The sequence below is a fragment of the Apaloderma vittatum genome, unplaced genomic scaffold (assembly GCF_000703405.1).
Source record: "Apaloderma vittatum isolate BGI_N311 unplaced genomic scaffold, ASM70340v1 scaffold14152, whole genome shotgun sequence".
NCBI classification, from domain to species: domain Eukaryota; kingdom Metazoa; phylum Chordata; class Aves; order Trogoniformes; family Trogonidae; genus Apaloderma; species Apaloderma vittatum.
In genome coordinates this window covers 77431-91499 of record NW_009704254.1, presented here as the reverse complement: position 1 = coordinate 91499, position 14069 = coordinate 77431, and the positions used below count along the sequence as shown (strand labels likewise).

At 40.8% G+C, this 14069-nt stretch overlaps 1 protein-coding gene across 1 annotated transcript; it reads right to left on the bottom strand.

The window, feature by feature from the left end:
* Positions 1-2394: 2394 nt before the first annotated feature.
* ACSL5 (acyl-CoA synthetase long-chain family member 5) lies at positions 2395-13781 on the bottom strand. The gene is made up of 20 exons (XM_009864990.1): positions 13597-13781; positions 12926-13034; positions 12257-12321; positions 12077-12178; positions 11652-11751; positions 10259-10437; positions 9536-9568; positions 9258-9309; positions 8676-8749; positions 8158-8235; positions 7826-7960; positions 7258-7392; positions 7088-7183; positions 6602-6674; positions 5621-5709; positions 5424-5540; positions 4840-4983; positions 3639-3740; positions 3199-3270; positions 2395-2783 (listed from the first exon to the last, which is right to left on the bottom strand). The coding sequence occupies exons 1-20, from the start codon at positions 13750-13752 to the stop codon at positions 2643-2645; spliced, it is 2052 nt and encodes a 683-aa protein (XP_009863292.1). The 5' UTR covers positions 13753-13781; the 3' UTR covers positions 2395-2642.
* Positions 13782-14069: the final 288 nt, after the last annotated feature.

Sequence of the window (14069 nt, the reverse complement as noted above, 5' to 3'; positions counted from 1 at the left end):
GAGTGTTGATTGAAATGAGAACCTCATTAAACCCAAATTATGACTGGAATCAGTATTTCCCTCTAAACAGTTATTCTCTGAATCAGAAATAGAAGAGACTGACCAGTAATTATTAAGCTGCAGGCACAGGGGTTGTTTGACAGAGATGGAAAGAAAAATACACTAAAATAGTATTTTTGCACACAATTCTGACATGATTTGGAGAGACAACGTCAGGCAGTCTAATTCCCGATGCAGTACATATGAGTACCTTCCAATCTGTTACATAAAAGGAACCTATATTATCAAGATTCATATTAAGTATCTGCCTTATATGAATCATATCAGTCACGGTATCTCCTTATTCGGCATGTGTACACATCTATGCTGCAGACCAAATGGATCAATTTGTAATGGACAGCTACTAGATGAGAGCTTTTTAAAGCAGGTCGAAAAGACTGGAGGTTATTTTAGCACCAGTCTCTATCATGGGAAAAGAAGTTGCAGAAAATTGAGCTTCATTGTACCTATAGCCGTCCTTACCTCAGATATTTATTTGTTCACTGAGTGTAACAGTGCCTCAAGGCTGCTCTTGCTTCCTCTAGTGCTCAAACAGTAGCCTGAAATAACTGTTGTGCCATTTCAATGCAAGCATGAAAGTACTTCTGTTTACACTTCAGATTTATATTGTGGAAGTAGTTCGTATGGCAGCAGCAGCTCCCCAAAGACCAGTTCCAGACCAATTTACACTTGAATTGCTATGTATGGTTTATTATTCAGACAGTGCTGTTACCCATTCAATCCCATCTTTGTAACAGCCACCAGCAGATGCCAGAGATATGAAAAATGTCAAGCCATGTAGTTTGCCACTGTGAGAAGAGGCTTAATTGTGATTAAGAGCAAACCAAGTTCAGACATTGAGGTGTTCCCTCTTCTGAAAGAGAAAGCATCTCTACTGCCTTAGAAGCAACCTGTACAAAGTTACTACTTTCTGAGGTGTGGCATGGATAAGTAGGCACTCTCTACTTCGTTCACAAATAAGTTGAACAAAGTACTGTGATAGTTGCATGTGTTTGAAGAGTATTAAAAGCCTTTATAGCCTCAGATTATGATAAGCACAATAAGTGACACAACCATTACCTGAAAATATCAAGGTCTTTAGGCCTCGACTAGGACCAGAATTGGGTTGATTGTTTTTACTAGTCAAAGCTAGAGATGCTTCACAGCAAGGAGTGGGTCTTCCCCAACCAGCAAAGCTCCTGGTTGATTTCATTTTGCGATATCTGACCAAAAAGCTTTACATACAGGCAGGAATGGCCACTAGCTCCAATAATCTGGCACAGACAAGGAGATTTGGCATAAGCAAACTACGTGTACTCCTCCCCCATTACATCCTTGTTAGCAGCACTGTATTGCATTTTGGATTGATAAAGCAGACGGCTACAGGGACAAGGATGAACTCTGAGCAGAGACAGCATACAGTGACTGAAGACATGTTTCTAAAGAGAAAAAAGTACTCATCTCACCTAAACAGCTTTCTGAAGCAGCAACTTTAACCCTGGGAAATGATAGCTGATGCCTTATTTCATGTGACAGGCTGAGGTGAAAGAATGAATTTATGCTGAAGACTTTGGCACATATGCCTTACTACACAAAAAGGAAGGCTGAGTAGAAGAGCAGGATCTGATCTGGTGCTATCTTGTTGCCTCCTGGCTTGAGCTGCGGCTAAGCAGTGACAGCACAGGACACAAGCATGTAGCGGTTGTGTTCCAGCTGCAGCTATACAGTACCAGGCAGCAGAAAACCTTGCAGCTGACGCTCCAGTTGCAGGAGAGAAACAAGTCACACAGGCTTTGCTTTGATTGTGCAGTTATAAATTTATTGCATCTTACATCCTTAGGAATGACAGCTAAAGTTTTCCCCTTAGCAGGCTCAAATTTCTAATCAGAGGCTTTACAACTGCCATTACAGGTGAGGACACATGCAAAAACTGATCCAGTGCCTTCCATGCTAGTGTATAAAATACATTTGCTTTAGACACATGTACTTTGTAAACCAGTTGATGCCAGACTACTAATTTTTAGTAAAAACAACCTATACTGTGTGGTCCAGGGCTTAGAACAGAAAATTCAGTTCTGTATTTGCTGAACAGATGTTGAGTTCCAATTCATATGGAACAGCTTGAGTTGAGACACATTACAGCATCCTGAGTGAAAACTGAAGTGTTAGTTCAAAAACCAAGTGCAGGAAAATATCTCCCCCCTACCCAAAACATGTAACTGCATGAAAGGATTCAGTCTGAGTGCAGCTCAACCCATAAAAGGTCACAATAGAGTTCGTAGCTGGAGCAGGAAAACAAGATTTGCTTTGGGCAGCGAGAAGTACATACAGCTACCTTTGAAAGACTGAAGCTCTTGAGTGTTTTTGCACTACAGTCACCATCCAAGGAAGATGGAAGTTCAAGCTTTGCCTAGACAGCTGATGTTTAGTCCTGCCCATTGTCTGGACTACAGCGCCATCTTCATCTGAAAACGTCATTTTTCCCAGGATACCAGAAACAATATATTCAGTTCTCCTTGCTCCCCTCCACTCATATCTGTGTTCTCCATAAGTCATGTAGTGTCATGGATTTGTATGGATACTCCATGCAGCTTCATTTAAACTTAGTCTTGCATACTTGAATAGAGGGCCTCAATCTGCTGCTGGAAGAGTTTCACAAGCTCTGCTCGCTTTGCCTTCAGTGTTGGTGTCAAGAGTCCGTTTTCTACGGAGAACATCTCTGTGTGGATGTACAGGTCTTTAACCTATTAAAAGAAAATAATTTAGCACATGACACATAATTACTTAGAGGGCAAACAACAGTTCTCCCCGGCTTCCTCAAACCCAATGCAAGAACTCACTTCCTCTCAGGAGATTCAACTAGACTGTTTGAAGCAAGTCAAACTCCTTTTGATTGACACAACAAGAAGATAGGCTGGAACTGTGGTACAGCTCTTCCAGCCTATGGTGAACCTCCAGCCACTGTTGCTCTGTACAGCCACCTTTCTCTTGGCCAAGAGACAGGCAGCCACTCAATGTCTCACTGCCTACTTCAATCAGCTCTCCAGGGCAGCTGTCATAGGTTCCATCCTTGCGCAGTCAATAACAGAAATGAAGACTTCCCAGCCATTACATTAGCAATACGGGTGCTTGTGACAAGCAGGATTTGGAAATACTCACTTGTTCAAAGGATTTAAGGCCAGCCTCTTTCCCCAGTCTGATCATATCTTCTAAAATAGCTTTTTTCACTGCCTAGAAGAAACATGGCAGGAGCAGAATGGGTAAAGCTGCCATTTTGTAATTGTAACTCAAGACCATTCCCATTGCCCCATCAGTGAAAACCAAGGCTGGCAAAAAATGCATTCAGCAATCAAAATTTCTCAAATTAAGGCCACTACAAGGTCAGTCTGTCTTCCCATTAGAGAAGAAGCAATGATAGTGTTTGAAACATCAAGAGAAACCTATACATAGTTCCATTTTTTACTGTAAGGCTGCTTGCATGACTCACCCATCATTAAGCTAGTGTAATTTAAAAAAAAAAGGTGAGCAGAATGAAGCCAAAGCAATGCAAGATCAGAATTAAATTTTATCCATAACCCACTAAAACCAAAACCTCTTACTGGATTTTTGCACATATCTTCATAGGAACCTTTTACTCCCAGTTTTGCTGCAAATTCTGGAAGTGTCTCAGGATCAGGAACCACTATACCTATTAGAAAAGACTGAAAACAAATGGAAGTAGTCGTGTCAAGACCAGGATAAGGTATCTGAAATTACTTCGATTGTCTATGTGAATTTGTTTGTGAACAGTATCTCTATAACAAGCCACATCTACATCCTCGTTCATTTCTAGTGTTTGGAAGGTAGCTACAAGGACTTCCAAGTCACTTAGCCAAGTTATGACAGGAGTAATTGAAGTACTAATGCAGTTTCCTATGTATGCTGAATGCTCCAGCAATTGCTTTTGTCTGGTTTACAGATTGAAGACTGGCCTCTGCTAACAAAGGTGACACCTCTGTGGCAAAGGAGTGGAGAAACACCCTACAAAGAAAGGCTGAGAGAGTTGGGGTTGTTCAGCCTGGGAAGACCTTACTGCAGCCTTTCAATCCTTAAAGAGCACCTATAAGATAAATGGGGACAATATTTTTAGCAGGGCCTATTGTGATAGAACAAGGAGTAATGGTTTTAAACTGTAAGAGGGTAAATTTAGACATCCAGGCTGGATGGACCATGGAGCAACCTGATCTGTTGGGACATGCCCCTGCCATGGCAGGGGATTTGGAACTAGATGATCTTTGAAGTCCCTTCCAACCTAAGTTGTTCTATGATTCTGTGATTTAAGGAAGAATTTTTTTATAATGAAGGTGGGTGAGACAAAACAGTGGAACCGTTTATCCAGAAGATGGTATGTTCCCCATCCCTGGAAACATCCAAGGTCAGGTTGGATGGGGCTCTGAACAATCTGATCTAGTTAAAGATGTCCATGTTTATTGCAAGGGGGCTTAGACTAGATGACCTTTAAAAGTTCCTTCCAACCCAAACTATTCTACAATTCTAAACTGTACAGAGCTGGTCTAACATCGTAATCCCATACAAATATGTAAGTAGCCTTTAACCAGCTTGCAAATTGATGCCAAGATCTCTTTGTCTTTGGTATAAACTAGGAAGACTATAGGCCTGAAAGGATATTCTTATATACATGGTCTTCTCAGGATCAGATCGTGTTCAAGCACTTTTGTGGATACATACATTTGTGCTCTGGTCTTGCAGAACTCATTATGGGAGGAATCTTGCAGGATAACCAGTCCTAGCATCACTTACCCTCAGGCTTTCCCCATGTACAAAGACCTGGGCTACAGGAGCACTTCTGATATAGACATTTTCTATCTTCTCTGGAGCAATGTATTCTCCCTGTGCAAGTTTAAATATATTCTTCTTCCTATCAATGATCTTCAGTGTTCCATTCTAGAAGGTAAAGGTGGAGGCCATTAGTTTCAAGTCTCTGTATTGCCTCTAAAAGGACGATAATAGGTTTGGTTTTGTTGTACGAAAGACACAAGCTAGTCTGGAACTGGTCTTTGCTCTCTCTTGAGAAGTGGCACTTTAATTTCTCCAGTTAGCTCAGGACATGATCAGACATCTTTATTCTCCTTTGACAGAAACCAAGACACCTTGTTGTTCTGCACTGTGGAAGTGAATAGTCTTAACTACTGGCCAAACACTTGTTATTTTGTATCTTGTAGCATAATTGGTCTTTGGAGCTTTGCCTAAAGTTATTTGGCGAATGATAACAAAATACTGTGTAAGGCTTTTATCCTAGAATTTACTTCTCCAGCTTTTCAGATTACTGTAACCTAGCCAGGAATTCATATCCAAGGGTTGGTTTGCATTTAACAGCTACTCACTGGCAACCATTTCCCTATGTCTCCAGTGTGGAGCCAGCCATCTTCATCGATCGCTTCTGCTGTCTTCTCAGGGTCTTTCAGATAACCCTTGAACACATTTGGTCCTTTAATGCAGACCTATAGCAAGCACAGAATATTGTTAGTCACAAAGTCTTATGTTTCAGTGTTTCGTGACACACGCAGGAGATGGTACCTACCTCGCCTTCATTGTTAGAAGAGAAATAGTTCATTTCTTCCACATCATCTAGTTTTATGATATTACAAACTAGAGGGGCTCCAACGTGGCCTAAGGGGGGGGGGGGGGGGAAAAAAAAAAAAAAAAAGGACTGTTATGTTTTGGGAATCTGCTAGCAGTTGGCCCTATTAGATCTAAAGCTAGAAAGACTAGATCTTGAAGCAAAATGGGAAAACGTAGGTGTCAGATACATGTGAAAGACTTGAGTGATAGTAGATACTTAATGGCTCTTTGTTCACTGCTTTAGCAAGAACCAGTACTGTTTAAAGGAGCCTGATACCAAATTTTCAGGAAAGTGTTTGTAATGCAGTTTTCAGACAGTTATTGCAGAATAAGTAGCATCTAGGTCTAACGCTTGGAGCCGTTTATGGGCATAATCAGCCACACCAACAATGTACCACACTTGCCTCCACAGAATTCTCTCATGGACCCAGATACTTATTTGCATTTAATCCTCATTATTCTCTGCAGTTACTGTGTTCTCAAAGATGGTAACTTGAGCTTGAATTTAGAATACCCAATATTAAAAACACCTTTGCTAAGATGGAAACTAAACAGGTAGTCCTTCAGGAAAGTAGTGAAGTATCATATCTGATATTCTAGTTATAATTCTTTGAGTAAAACAAGTTGAGAGCTAAAGCTGGTTCCTTAAAGCCATTTGGGAAATCCTTGTCCAGTTTGCTCAGCTCCGTACAGACACTCCTCTCCTGGAGGACAGGGGCTAAACTGACCTATGTCACCTTATACAAGAGATCCTCACCCACCTGAGTCAACAATTATGGTATTTATTAAGCATAGAAGTGACTGGTGCTACCAAGAATTATTCTGATGTTAAATACCCAGGACAACTTTAATTGAACCAAAATTAGTAGTGCATATGAGCTTGAGTGCCACTTTCTGTTGACAGCTGTGGGAGAGAGTTTCCATGTCTCAGCTACCGTACCTGTTGTCCAGTCTCCAGGCATTGTGAAGGTGCATCCAGCTGAGCACTCAGTCTGGCCATAAGCTTCAAAGATCTGTGTAACAAAGGATGAATATTGTTTGAACACCAAGCCCTTGGTGTGAAAGAGCTCAGTTCCCACTATCCTCGTGCTCAAGTCATCTTCTTAGGAAGCCAAGAGAATCTTAGCCTTTAAGACTGCTTGATTTTATTGGTGCAACCAGATGTTCATCAAGTTCACCTGTCCAAACCTTGCTTTGGCGTTCGCATTCTCTGAACTCTGTTCTCAGATGTGCTACATTGGGAGCTCACTGACTGTCAGGAAGCCACAGAGCTTAGATGCAGCTGCCTGACTTTGAGTGCAGCAGTCTGTGAATACTGAAGACTGACAGCAATTTCCCTGGGAACAAGCTGGGCTGGACCACAGCTGTATCATTGGTCACTTATTTGAGCATAATCAAACAGGTCTTGTTTTAAGAAAAGACTCACCTGACAGCCTAATGCTGCTCTAAGAAATGTCAGGACAGAGGGAGATATAGGGGCTGCACCTGTTACCATGATACGCACTCTTCCACCCATGGTTTCCTACAAGCAAAATGGAAGCCATCAGATCATCCAGTACTACATTGCTCAGCTTGCTTACACTTTGAATAACTTACCTGAACTTTTTTGAAGATTAGCTTATCCCATATGCTGTCATTTCGAATTATACCCTGTTTTATTTCAGCCATCTTCATAATCACAGCAAAGTTTAACAGGCAGCTTTTCACAGGGCTCTTTGCACCACTTTGTATCTGCAAGGAAAAGTGTCAGTGACTCTGGAGCTTAACTCACATCTACACCTCCAGTTCTTGCTTTGTTAGGAGGCATCATATCTTACTTTAACGTTCTAGGGCCCATCTGAACCACTGCCATGGTCTCAGAGATGAACCAAGGGGCAGTACTAATTTGGGCTAATGCTGACATACTTCAGCCGTAGTTTTAGGGCCAGGGATCCTTCTAGATTTCCACTTGATTCATTTGCTTTCCAAAAAGTAAGTGAACCAGTCATGGATAGATACACTGTTATACTGCAGATCCCAGAACTCAAAGGGTTTTAAAGAATTCTTCCCATTAAGGAGTAATTGATTAGTGCTGACATTATGATGCATTAAATTTTAATTTAAACGTGCAAGCTTGCTTAGATATATGAACACAAAGATACTTTAGCTAAAATTACTCTCATACCTTGTCATATATTCTATTGAGCAGTCTTGGTACAACTGGAAAGAGCGTTGGCTTCAAGGCTTTCATGTCATCTGTCAGCAACCTGATGTCTCCTTGGAAGAAGCCTACTTTTGCTCCACAGCTGTAGACCACAGTCTAAAAATCAACCAAGCTTAATTAAGGATAATTCCTAGCTTCAGTAACCATAATTATCTATGGAAAGTAGCATGATTTCTAGTGCCCAGTCATAGAAAAGTTCTCATGTGAATAGGTTTTGAGGAAATAGAAAAGGTTATCATACCTTTTAATATAATTTGATTTATAAAAGCTCATGTGCATGTATCTGTACATACCTGTACAACTCGCTCAAACATGTGAGCCAAGGGAAGATAGGATATGGTGACATCTGAACTTGTGCACTCAACTGTGTTCTAGAGGGGAAAGGTAAGTAGGTTAGCAATCCCTGTGCCTACTTGAATTACTCTTAAGCAGAAACTGAATAAAGTTTGGATCAATTAGAGTACTTTGAAACAGGCGATTGAAATGACTGAAGCAACTCGAGTTCATTTGTCACCTCTTCAAAATTTGCAGCTGTAACTCGGCCATACTAGATCACAATAAGTTTTATGTTTCAGCAAAACCTAAAATAGGGTAGTTTCCTACTCTTGACATTTAAGACTGACTCATTCTAGAATAACTTCTGTGTAGAAGTTTTGTTTGAGATTTAACCAAGCTTCTTGCAGTACTATTGTCCCATTGAAATATGGGCATGAGTTTGCTGGATGCGCATGGTTTGCAGAAAATGCCCACATTAAAGCTAGTTTCATGACTAAGTGACATAGCATAGAGATCACCATTTGCAGTAGCTTACCTCTGTGGTTCTAAGGAAGGCAGCAGCATTTGCAACGACATTTTGATGTGTCAGCATGGCTCCTTTAGGGTTACCTTTGGAAAGATCAAGCAAAGCCATCTGTGACTCTGACTGCTTCTGCTCTCAGTTTCCCATGTCTTATTTGGCTCAGCTTGAACTCTCTTGGTATTAGGCTCAGTCATAGCATGCATTGTCTCATCTTAAGTGCTTTCAGCTACAGATATTACACATAGGAAACTTCTACTGAAACAGCAAGGCGGCATAAAAGAATGCTGAAACAAGATGATTCTCTAGTCCCTGTGGATCAGAATACAGACACAGGTGAACAAACAATACCTTTAACATTAAGATTCTGTATTTTTCATCGGGTAAGACAACATCAATGTGACTATTCTTCCCCTCAGCTCTAACAAGCTTTTTCTTAGTGTATTTGTAGTGACAGTGCCTCAAGCAAAACTTCAGTAGTGGCTAAATTTTACTTCTATGTTGTTAGCTTTTCCCTTTTTTTTGTGCTGGAAAGCTATTTTTTTGTAGCACAGAGAGATTGTTTTGGTGGGAAAGCATCAATATATATTCTCTTACCTGTGGTTCCACTGGTAAAACACACAATGCAAAGATCTTGAGGCTTAGGAGGCTAGAAGGGGGGGGAAAAAAATCCCATGTAAGGACAACAGAGTAAGGATTATGTTCCTTATCAGTATTTACGTATACTTCCTAAAGAGGGATGAACTAGGAATTCTGATTGGAAACAGCAAAAAAAAGGAAAAAATTCCTGCCAGTCTGCTCTACTGGCAACATGGCAAGAGGTCTTTTCAGAGACCAGTTTTACAGGTTTTTAACTATTCTACAGATATACTTACAACTGGTTCTGTGATGTTATTTCTTCCCAGCTCCTGTGTTAGAGAGAAAAATGCAGCTTAAAAATTGCAACAGAAAGACATGCAACAATGGTATATGAAAAGGGAACTGCATTTCAAATACAACACTTGTTTTTACATGGCCTCCTGATATGCTGTCTCTTTCAGAGAGAGATGTTGGCCTTCCTGATTTTAATACACACAACTTGGAAAAGCTGACTCTTGGGCTTGTGGAAAGCATGAATTTGAGCACACAGAAAATAATCAAAACTATTTAAGGAATTCAGAAGTCCTGAGTGGAGATATTTCATTTAATTTGATGTAGGCCACGTCTCATATTTTACATTTATGCATCATATCTGGAAGACTAAGTCTAGTATTGGGATGTCATAGCAGCCAGTAATTTGCATTTATGGTTTCAGTTACTCAGCTGCCAGTTTAGAAGCCTGATAAATCCTGTTAGAACTACACCATGAATTAAGCTGAAGCAGTCTTCAGTTTAATGCACACTTACTGCCCACAACACATGGTCAAAACTTTAGACAAAGGTTTGAACTCTGTAAGTTCATTTGGCCAAGTTTCAAAGTTTCAAAATGATGGCTCAGGTACAGGTGTGACAACTGGATAATGCTTACATTAAAGTGTCATTGTTGCTAGAGAAGGTCCAGATGTCTAGCTGGCAAGGTATTCCTCTGCAAGATCAAGCAGAACCCTTTAGTCACGTACCTCAACCTCCTGCAGTGCTAGAATTTCAACTCCCACTTGAGCTCCTTTGTCCTTGAGCTCTTTATCAAAGAGATCCATGAGAATGACAGTCTTCAAACATGGGGTCTTTTTTTGCTCACAGTTCTCAAGCAAGATCTGTGCCTTGTCAGGCTTGTCACAGATCACTATGCTTATGTCAGCTACAAAAAAGAAATTACATTTCAGACATCTGTTTAGAAGGCATGATAGTGAGTGATAGCTCAGTAGCACGTGTATCAGAACATACCATTGGTTTCTTCTAAAGCCTTTGCATTTGTTTACATTAATTCAGTAGATGGCTTACAGTGCTAAGAAAGTTCCTCCTCCCATGGCCAACTGATCTAGCAAACTTCAGACTCTAGCTATTCAGAGTGAGGGCAAAAGCTGAAGAACTGAAGACAAATATCTTCAGTCACAGTCAGGATAGGCATTTAAACTTTTTCTATTGTTGTAACAGTTCAGAATTGCCCTCACTGATTTTTTAGGCTTAGCTATCTTCCATAAATCTAAGGAAATTTAGACCTGTTTGAAAGTAGTAACTAAAACTCTTGAAGTAATGCCTCAGCTCCCCTGCACGTGTAAGAGAGCTTTATGCAATTACAAAAGCATTTCCCATTAAGTTGACAGAGGAATTGGATTTGCCTGAACATGCTGGTTCCCCGTTAGCCTGGTAAGTCACAGCCTTGTAGTGCCAAGGCAAGACCTGTTTGCAAGGTTCACCAGCATAGCTATTCAAATGATATTGCTTGGCAAATCCTGCTTATAGATAGCGCCTCGGATCATTGTGACAGCAGTGGATAGTCCCTCCCCCCACCTATCCCCCCTAAGACTGAAGGAAAAAAACCTAAGCATTTATTCAAGCTCCCTCACCAGTTTCTGCCATGATGGCATGCTAGTTGTTGCTCCTGTAGAACAACAGGCCCTAAACAGATAGGTTAAACAGATTTAGGTATACCTTTACCCCTCCCTCCACTACTTGCATCCTTTAAATCAGAGACACACATCTAGTCTTAATTTGCATGCAAGCCTGTCTCTGTTGTCTAATTGTTTGGCAGTGTAGGAGTTCAAGATTGCAAAACTTCAAGTAGCAAATATTTGAGCACTCTACTTGCAGGGTGGTCCACAGGATCTAGCAGGTCTTCAGCAGACTTGCATTCAAGACACTAAGAGACATAGGAAACTCACTGGCAACTTCTAGGCACTGAGCCACATGCCCTGCAAAGCAGCTTCATTTACAGAAATTAAGCATCTATAAAAGTATAAGAGCGGTAAGGTGTTCTGATTTTTTTTTTCATCAAATTCCCTTGAACTTCAGCCTTCTGAAAACAAAACTTCTTAGAGAAATCATGATGAAATAGGGGAAGTCAATATTTACCTTTGTTAACAATATATAAAATGGCCTCTGGCCCCAGAGTGTCATAGAGTGGAACAGCAACCATTGAGTAAGTGTAGCAGGCATACTCTGAAATGATCCACTGGAGAGAGAAAACAGTACAGCTAAGGAAAACTAGCAGCTCACATGACAGGATTACTCACAGATTTCATACTGCTTGACTAGCACATGCACACATCAGTAGTGGGGGTTGTGTAAGGAGCATGTCCCCAAGACTCTTAGAGTAGTGAGGGCTCAAGATCATTGTGTTACATGCCTGGCATGGTTTGTGCTCAATCACTAATAAGGAAACTGGGTAGGGAATAATTTTGATTGTTTTTCATGTGACCTCAAACTATTTCAATACAGACCCTCCTCTCCCCCCAAAGCATCAGAATATTCTGGGAAATATTCCATTTGTAACTCACCTCTGGCCTATTCTGGGCAAAAATGCCAATAAACTGATTTGGTGATGGTTTGCATCCTTTTTGCAGAAGCCCTGATCCCAAGTATTGAGCTCTGTCCAAAACCTGCAAGATAATTTTCCCTCAATTTAGTGTTACAAGACAATATGCCAAATTACATCATCTGTCATGGACAATACTCACCTGTTTATATGTCAGCCACTGATAAGGTTGGTTGGGTTTTCTGTAGCCTAAACAGTTGCCATTTCCTAATGGAAGAGTTCAGAAAAACAATTTTAGAGCTCAATACTGAATGTGAGAAATACGTTTAGACAGACATCCAGCTAACTGAACGGAGCATAAAAGTGCACAGTGGCCATAGTTAGGCATGCAGCCCAAACCAAGACTGTAAAACTGTTGGCTTTATCTTTACAAGCAATACTTCCAAGATCTGGTGGTATTTTCCCATTTCACAACCCACATGAGATTGAAATAGCATGCAAGGACACTATCAAATATTTCCATGCACAGGAACCCTGAAGTCACATGTGCACAAATTCATACCAGTTATAAGCAGGCAGTAATCCTACACTAAAACTCACATCATAAGACAAAGCAGAGGTGCTCACCCCCAAGTCCATCTTAAGCTTCTGGTGTTTGTTTTGCCCAGGCTACCAACTAAGACTACTTCTAAATCAGTGTGGGGAGGGGGCAATCAAATAATTATGGTCATTTGTCACTCCACCCCACAAAAGTCTAGGAAAGCTTTTGCTAACCTGAATTATTATTACTACAGACACGAGGCAAGGCAAAAGAACTTGGAATAATTTTATTTACTTGTGTTAGGCAAGTACTAACAGATGCAAAGCTTACCAGAAGCATGCAGTCCTCTCTGGAAAACTTCATACAAGGTTTTAGCATCTTCAAAGTAATAAGAAAGCAGGTTATTATCTGTCAAGAGTGCACCTCTTCTGGCTCCTCCCTAGGAACAAAGCACGGTTATGAAACAGTGCAGAACAGATGTCATTTGTTCCTCAGCCATTCTCCCAACAATCCCCTTTAAAGTATTTCAATAGCACTGCATTGTTAGGGAAGTCTCATTTTCCTTCCTGATTTTGACCTACTCAGTCAGTCATATGCAAAGGAATTTTCTAGATGGCCTAGATTAATATTCGATTACAGGTTATTAGAGAGATCTTGGTCAAGATTGAGAGCTACCACATGGCTAGTTACATGAGGTCTTGCACCGGCCTCAAATCTGATGCAAAGCATTTAAAATACAGAAAAATAAAGTTTGCAACAGCCAAGGCCATCTGGGCCATCTGGTAAAAAGCCCACCTAACCCTGTTGGCAAGAGCTGCTATTTCTTACTGTTAGTGACTTAAGACTTCCCTTCTCCCCACCATACTGTTGAGTTATACACCTGGGAGAGAAGGCTGTGGCTATCGGACAGGAGAGTTTCCACTGACACCCAAAGTCAGAATGGATCAGTATTCAGATTAAGCTCAAAAATAGTCCATGCCCTCAAGCAGAGTAAGTATTACCTCAATTCCTATTGACTGCTTGTTCATGTCAACAGGAGGCAAAACAGGTTTTGGCCTGCTTATCACCCACAGGAAGATGCCAGCTCCAAATGCAATAAGACTAATCAATGCTGGTGTTGGGAGCGGTGAGAACAAGACTTGAAGTATCCAGATCATTGTGCTGGATCAGTGGAGCCAGAGCTGAACCTGAAACAAACAGGAGGTTTAGTAGACATGAGTTAGAAGCATTCACTACCTATGAGACCTGGTTAGTTGAGTACTTTAAGTAATACTAAAAATCATTTCAGGAGTTTACCCCTAAAGAGTCCTGGTACAATAATGAAGCATGCTTATGCAATGCTTTAAGCCTCTTAAGAGATCTCAAGTCACCTGCCCCCATAAATCTTAATCCATGCTGCATCCACCTCCACAAAAAAGCTGAAGCCTGATGAAGTCAGACAAGGAACAGATGTCAATTCTTTCTATTCAAGAGT